We start from the raw sequence: 7,965 nt of genomic DNA, 5'->3' as shown, positions 1-7,965 counted from the left end.
CATAAAAAAAAATGAAGGGATGCACGAACTGGTTTTTTAACTAAGCAAACCACACTGGGTATATAAAGTGATAACGGGATCATTGGTTCTGATTTGTATTCATCTAGAGTAAATCAAACCTCGGGTTCAGACATCCCCAATACAGTTAAAAGTCATAGATACCTCAACCTTTTTCCTTTCACATGCAAAGAGATCATGCGTCGTTATCCCAAAAGAATAGACATCTTTCTTTGAAGTCTGGGCAGTTGGGATTTTGGCCACTAGAAATCGAGAAATCGGTAAGGAAGTGGGGAGAAAAGGGTCTGTGTGTGTGTGTGTTGGTGAGTGTCGGCAGAGGGGGGAGGTGGGGGGGGGGGGGGCGGAGGGGGGGGGGATGGGGGGGGGAGGGGTGGCCAGGGGAAGGCGAGCGGGTCTGGCCAGTGGAGCAGCACAGGAGGCCCCTGGCAGCGCAAGGCTCGGGTGCCCTAGAGGTCTCGGCTGAGGGACAGGACGCTGAACGCAAGCTCAGCTACAGTAGGGCAATATTTCTTGTTACTGCTGGTGGCTACAGTGAGGGAATTCTATCGCCTGCATGGGATGCTCATGGGAAAAAAAAAAAAAAAAAATCCTGCCTTTTCGCACCCAGGGGTTCGGGCTATTTCAGGAACACTAGAAACAGCATGTTCTGCTTCAAGCACCAACCCCAGTCACAGGAAGGTAAATGCACATCTATTTCTCATCTTCCAATCTTGCAGGTGCAGTTTTATTACCAGCAGTAGTACTTCCTCGCTTTGCAAACAACAGTAGCACAGGCGGGTAAGGCTTGGGCTGGGTTTGGCAGGAAGACCGGTGAGGGACAGGTCTTCTCGCTGCCTGGCTTTCTCAGAAGCCCCGGGTGCGTGCACCCTTGCTCTCCCCTCTCTGAGCTGCTCTTCGGCCGGCCGTTCAGGAGCCCAGCCCCCGCTGGATTCTGCAGTCACGGAAGAAAGCTTGTCTAAGTACAGTAGAAGAGCTACCACCCGGGAGTGGGGGGGCGGGGAGGCAAGGAAAGCTGCGGGCAGATGCCCACACGGGGACCTGGGGGCAGCCCAGGTCTCCCTGGACAAATATTGCCCATTTGTTTCTGCTGACTGCAGAGACCAGCAAACTGATGAACTAATAATAATAATAATAATAATAATATTAATAATACATATACCAAAAGGGGGGGAATCAGATACAGGACATCTGTGCATGTTCTCCATAGGCTAAAGTTGCCAGCATAACTCTTCTCTGGAAGTTAAGAATGGATGTCTCGAAACTTGAACGGTAATACCATGTCTAACGCTGAAAACACGTACGAGGTTGAAGCTCGAATCTTTCTTGGTTTTGGCTGGCACCAAATTGGAAACCTTCATCAACCACACCCCGCCATACCGAGGACCAAATTACAGCTCCGCCGGTAGCAAACAGAACAAGAAAAAGGTCTATTTGAGAAAAAAAAAGAACATCTTATCCATAGTTCCTCTGGTAATTTACATGAAATTCACATCATTTTCTTCCAGTTATTGGCTATGGGTATCCAAGGGCATATTTTTTTTTTCTTCTGTTTCCAGCTCACAGAACATACGTTACTATCACAGATTCGCAAGAACAAGCTCACACACACCAATACAGAAGGTAACGTTAATGCTTAAATGAAAAGGTCCTCTCCAAATAATTCATTAAAATATTTGCTTTGTTTTTCAAAAAGTCATTTTGGGGAAACACAACACCCAGGCTGACACCGAAGGGCTGGTGAGTACTTAAGGCACTGGAAGTGTGCATGCTGCGTCTCCTGCGCAGAGACGTAAGGCTATGGCACCGGGCGAGACGGCCCCCTCCTGCTCGTGTCTCTCTCATTCTCTCTCTCTCTCTCACTCCCCTACAGCTGAAGGGCACTGGGGAAACCTCATGAAATACAGATTCAGGACACTCTGCTCTGCTGGCTTTCGTCTGTGTGCTGGTGGGGGGGACACAATGGGCTGTCATTCCCTCCCCAGGAGTGGCGAGGCACCGTCCGCGGCCAGGATGGGGTGGGCGGGCCTCTTGCCTTGCAGCTCTGGCAGGTCCTGCCCGACGGCCGCCGGGCTCTCCGGGTCAGGGTCACCCTGAGACGCCTGCTCCTTGGGGCTGCCCGCTGGAGCGGCCTTGGGAGCACTCCTGCCGGCTTCAGCCTGGCCGGCACCCGCCGTCCGCCCTGCCGCCCGCTCCTCCCTGAGGCCGGGATCCTTGGTGGCGTTGGCCAGGCTCTCCTTCCGGCTCCGGGTGACAGCCACGTGGTTGCTGGCTGGTGGAGCTGAGTCGGCCTCGTTTTCCGAGACGGGGTTGTTGCCGCTGTGGGTGGACTCGCTCTCACTGTCCTCCTCACCCCGCTCCTCCTTGTCGCTGTCCTTCCCGTGCTGCTTGGCGTGCCTGGCCTTCTGGTGGACACGCTGATGGCGAACCAGGCTGTGCTTCAGGGTGAAGGTTCGCTCGCAGGTCTGACACTTGTATGGCCTTTCTCCTGGAGCGACGGGAAGCGACGGGAGAAAGACATCGAGTCTGTTAACAGTAAGGCCACCAGCCTCCAGCTCTCCGTGCTACACGAGAGTAGCAGGGGCCAGGACCGCTGCCCCACCCCCACCCCCCGCGACCTGACTCAGGGGAAACCCTCCTGTTTGTCTGAAGTGGCAAAATAAGGAAGCAGAAATGTAAGGGGCCAGCCTCGGCTTTTCTCTCCCTTCCGTCTCTCCAACTAGGTTGTTCAGACTGATTCAGGCACCGGGGTCCCCAGGTGGAAGCCTCACGGACACCCAGACTGGCCTGAAAAGAACCTCAGGGGAGGACAGCAAAGGGGCCCCTCTCACAGGGACAGGGCGCCATTTCTGCGGCTTGTGCAGGACAGAGGCACCTCCTCAGTCAGAGGCACCAGATACTCTGTGTTCGGATACGGAGCAGCTGGGCCTTTCCCTCCTGCTCACAAACACTGGGCTGAGAGCAGCTGAGAGCATCACCTGCCAGGAGCCCAAGAATCTCTCTCTGCTGGGAGCCAAGCTCGGAGCCCTCCGAATGCCCGCGCGGCGGGGCGAGGAGCGTGCGGGGACAATGTGTGCACCGCGGCTGCCGCAGGAGCAACGCCCAGACCAAGATGTAGGCCCTAGGCGGGTTTTGTTTTTGGAGGGAGCGGGTGGGATAGGTTTAACTTTTGGCTTTATGAGTACATCCAGGTCTCCTCCTTTCTACCGAACAATGGCTCCTGCTTCAGGGTTTGTAGGTGGCGAGTTCCAGAAGGGGCGAGGACATGCGTGGAACACGGCCACGCTGACATGCCTGCGCAGCTCCTGTTCAGTGACATCAGCTGGGCTGCCGCAGAGCCGGGAAAGGCCAAGCCCCTGGCTGTGCGCATGTGCGGCGGCTTTCCGGCCGGAGCCCAGGTGCCTCCCGCAGAGCACCGCAGAGCACCTGTCCCTACCGCCCGCTGCCCAGGCCACACCCCCCAGTCCTTCCCAGGCTCACCACGGGCCCCAAACGCCCAGCCCCCACGTGCTTCTAGATGCTTCTATGGGACAGAGCAGCCCTCATCCCCATTCTAGAGCTAGGAAGATGGTGGCTCAGAGGACTGACCAAAAAGCTCTCAAAACGCCCACTGCTGAGGGGCCGCCCCACCGTGACCCTGCCGGGAGGTAGGATAGTCCACCCGCAAAGAGAACCACCAGTTAGATTCCTAGTTCACGCGGCTTCACGGCCCCGCCCCCGCGCACGCTCAGACCACGGCCTCGGCCTCACTGCCCGGGTGGGGGGAGGGAGGGGCCTCCTCCAGGCCGCGGTGGCCCGAGGGAGCCCGTGCCAGCGGAGTGGCCCCCCTGCGCCCCTTACCTGTGTGGGACCTCATGTGCCGAGTCAGGTCCTGCAGGGACCAGAACCTCTTGTTGCACACGCTGCACACCTTCTTCCTCTTGTCTGCCTTGCTGGCCGCGCTTCTCGGGGAGTCCGTCTTTGGCTTCTTGTCGTCATCACTCTTCTCCGAGGACTTCTTCTCGGCCACGCTCTCCCCGTCCGAGGCGCCCTCCGCCTCCTCGCCCGGCTTCTCCCCCGACGCCTCCGACGACGACGAGGCCACCGCTTCCGCCGGGGGCTCCTCCGAGGCCTGGGCCGGCTTCTCCTCCGGCTCGGGCGCGGTGGCCCCGGCGGGGCCGGGCAGCGGGCCCTCGGCCCCTCCTCCGCTGGCGCCCGGGCCGTCCTCCCGGGGCTCCTCGCGGCCATGGGCCTTCCTATGGCGGCTCAGGGTCCCCTGGAACTTGAAGCTCTTGCCGCAGACGTCGCAGGCGTGCTTCTGGTCCTGCGGGGCGGGGCCCCCGCTGCCCGCCGCGCCCGCGTCGCCCTCGGCGAGCTTGAAGCCCATCAGCCTGCTGGCGAGGTTGAGGTCCAGGCTCTTGTTGCTGACGGTGTCTTCCTCCGGGCCGTCTGCGTCCTCGTCCCTCTCCTCCACACCGCGCTTGTCGTCGTGCTCCTGGCTCTCACCGGCTCCCTGCTCCTCCCCATCCCCGGGGGGCGCGGCCGCTCCCTGCGGCACGTCCTCCGCGGGGAGCTCCTCCTGGACCTGGCCGGGCTCAGGGGCTCCCTCGGCCGTCGGCTGCTCTTTCTCGCGGGAGGTGAGGTCCAGCACTTCGCCCCCCGCCGCTGGCGTGTCTGCGTCCGACTGGCTATCTGCGGGAGCGAGCACAGGGGCACAGGCTGAGGCCCGACGCCACCCAATTCGCCCCTTCCAAGAGCCCCACTGGGACTCTCGGCTGGACCCGGCCCCCAAGCCTGTATGCCAAACCCAGCGAGGATGCCTCTCCCCATCCCCACCCCCTCCTTGTTCCCACTGGCATCCCTGGAAGGCCTGGTGAACCTGGGGTTAGTTCACGAAAAGCAAAAGGAGCCTCCACATACACACAGGTTGGGGTCAAGGGACCAGCTGCTCTTGCAGCTCTGGCCCTCCCCTTCCACTGCCCCCCCCCCCCCCCCCCCAAGCGGTGCCCTCCACTGCCACACACAGGGATGCTCAGGCCCCCAGGAAGGTGTGAGCGACTCAGGGCAGCACAGACAGAAGGATCGGCGAGAGAGGAGAGTTTGTGCATTCCAGAAACTCGCAGCACTAGGGAGGTTGAGGAAGCGGAGCTGTCAAAGTTATTTTTCCAGTGCAAAGAGATATATAAACATGCAACATACACAGGACCACTCCCGGAACGTAGTACGATGAGCGTCTCACAGAAAATGGCCCCAAGCATGTATTCTGTGCTATGGTACACACGCTCCCGCCTGCCGGCTAACTCCCAGGTAGAGTTCGAGGCGGAGAAGGAGATGCATGCACACCTGTAGGCCTCCCTTGCTGCTGTGAGGTCCCCACGCAGTGAGTGGAAACACCTCCTAGCTCTTCGTTTGTTCCTACCTGTCCACCCTCCGTAGCAAAACCAAATGTGCAAAGTCTACCAGTTTTTAATGACCTTAAGGGATGGCACCGAGGCAGCACCAATAACGCCGAACTTATCAGGAGCACCGTCTTCTCTGAACTCAGGTTGAAGGAGGACTTAATGACTTTTTCACTATGTGCTAAGACCCTGAAGCTGTCTGCTGAGAGCTACTATTTAATTATCGATCCAGTGGCCAATTTATTACTGCAGGGACTCAAATTCCTCCGACAACCAGGCTGACAAAATCCATGGTTTCGTGGCACCCAGGTCAGAGGTACCTCCCTCCTCATGCCAGATCTCTGATTACAGTGCCTGAGCCAGCGCATTCTGGCACCTAAGCCGGCCCCTCGCGTATGTGACCAGACATATCACCATGTCCACCTGTGCCCATCAGTCTGAGTCACCTGATCGATTCAGGGAGCTGGTCCTACCCTTGCCACGGTCACACCTGTCTGGGGCTTTTGGCTCACCTACAACCATCTACACTTCCACTGACATCGTTTCATTGGTTTTATTCGGATTGTGCCTTTTAAGACAGGCACTACTTGAGTATCTCAAGAAATTTCAGAAAGAGACAAATACTTATGGTGTGAATATAAAATGTATCAATAAATGATTTTTATACATTATCCACAAGTTTAAAGAAGATGACTCCTGAAATATACACACCGTCTAGGCTTTATTCTACAAAAAAACTACACACTCATTTTCTTGAATCATCCCAATAGGGAGCGTCTATTAAATGAATTTTGGTATAAAGTCTTTAAGTATAGAACGCTCAGTTTCTTTAAAAAAAAGACTTGATCTCTGATTACTTCCTATTTGTCCCAGTATATTCTAGGCTGTTTCTCTTCATTACTTAGCTTTATTATTACAGTTTATTATAGCTTTCACCAAAGAACATGGGTTTTCAAGTTCATGGTAGAACATATGTAAGATGATCTTAAAAAAAAATCGTGATGAATTCTGGAACCAAACCGAAGTAAATATGTTAATCTCAGATTGTTCCCACTCTTGGGCCCTTCCTTAGCGTGGGTAATGGAGAGCTCACCCTAAATCCTGTGAAAGGCCAACTCACTTCCTCTGGTGAACAAAAGGGGGCTTGGCTGTGCTCTACCAAACTTCCACTAGGGGGAGTGTTTTAACAGGGCAGCCCGTGCCCTTGAAGTTCCAGCAACTCCAACTGATTTTTATTAAGTGATCCTTGGCAACAGCGGACTTAGCCTCTTCTCATTTCCTGAATATCCAGCTTCTAACACCAGGTCCTATTTTGATCCCCTCCTTCTTCAGCCGCCTACACCTTCAAACGCAGGTAGCAGAACAGATGGCTTTTCTAAGCAATGCCACCTACCTTAAGTGGTAATTCTCTGTCCCTACCGGTCCCCTCATTTGTGATGCTAAACCTAAGAAAACTGCGCGAGGAAGCAGAGATCCTGCCGTGCACAAGGAGATAATAAACCCACAGCTCCTCCTATGGGGAAAGTGGAGACTTTCATGTCAGCTCGACGATGAAATATCTACTGCTTCATGGCAATTCCATGTTCCTCAGCTGAAGTGACCAACCACCAATCTAAACACCCAATTGGCCTGGCCAAGGGCACAGCTGGTGAGGAAGCTCCTGTCTAAGTTTCGCCTCCCCAGAGCATTTCCTGTGGTGCCGGGCACGCGGGCTTCTGGCTGGTAAGGGCGGCCACCCGTAAGGAGCAGAATAAAACGTCCACGTTTCTGCTGACTTAGAAAGTCATATGCAGGTGCCCACAAATATGAAGGCTCCCACAGGCATCACCTGAAGAACCACGAGTATCCCCCAAAGACAAAGTGGGCTAGAGAACCTGTCTGCCCACGAGAAAGTGAACAGAGAGCTTCAGTTCCAGGACCGATGTGCCCCTTTAAGCCAGAGCTGCCCCTGTTAGCATTCCTTGGCTGGGTGGGTGGGTGCGGGGGAAATCGAGGGTATATTTTCTTTAAAGAACTTATATGATTAAAAAAGTCAGACTTATGTTATAAAACATGTTTAGGGACTTGAACCTGGGCAGATAAACCTAGAAAACCCCTCAAGAGCTTCCTTGGTCATTTCCGGTCTTTTTTTTTTTTTTATGGTCTTCCTCTAAAGCCTCTTTTAACTTCATGGGAGGGAGCCCCGAAAGCAAGCTTCACCTCACACCCCCGCCATGCTCACTTGGGTTTGCAACTCTCCTTGAAATCACTGAACTCCACCTCCCTGAACCCTTCGTCCCCCTCTTTCTTACTATGTATGGATTGTGACCACAATGAAACCAAACATTTATTTTCTCTTTGCTGGTTTCACATTACAGCTTTCAGTGAATTTTCTTTTTCCAGAGGCTTTGTACCTTAAAGAAACCCTACACAACATCCAGGACAGGGCAGAGGTAGGGCTCTGACGGATGTGGCAAAACAGAACTCATGTAACTGCAAATTTAAAAAACAAATACACCCACAATGTAAAATTTGGTGCTGAACTGAAGCTAAGATGTATATTCTGATTAGCTTTGGGCCTGCAGGCTCCAAC

At 54.7% G+C, this 7,965-nt stretch overlaps 1 protein-coding gene across 2 annotated transcripts in view; it reads right to left on the bottom strand.

The window, feature by feature from the left end:
- Nucleotides 1-1,552: 1,552 nt before the first annotated feature.
- Nucleotides 1,553-7,965, bottom strand: part of RREB1 (ras responsive element binding protein 1) — a 127,163-nt gene continuing 120,750 nt past the window's right edge. Inside the window, exons 12-14 of one of the 2 annotated variants that reach the window (XM_044917727.1) lie at nucleotides 3,856-4,686; nucleotides 2,175-2,503; nucleotides 1,553-2,108 (exon numbers count right to left, since the gene is read on the bottom strand). In XM_044917727.1, coding sequence (XP_044773662.1) covers nucleotides 1,986-2,108; nucleotides 2,175-2,503; nucleotides 3,856-4,686 — 1,283 coding nt within the window. In that variant the 3' untranslated portion in view covers nucleotides 1,553-1,985. Of the gene's footprint in view, nucleotides 2,504-3,855; nucleotides 4,687-7,965 lie in introns of both variants that reach the window. The other variant, XM_021697194.1, reaches the window with a different exon arrangement.

Source organism: Neomonachus schauinslandi, chromosome 8, assembly GCF_002201575.2.
Source record: "Neomonachus schauinslandi chromosome 8, ASM220157v2, whole genome shotgun sequence".
In the NCBI taxonomy this organism is placed as follows: domain Eukaryota; kingdom Metazoa; phylum Chordata; class Mammalia; order Carnivora; family Phocidae; genus Neomonachus; species Neomonachus schauinslandi.
This window is presented reverse-complemented; position numbering and strand designations above follow the sequence as displayed.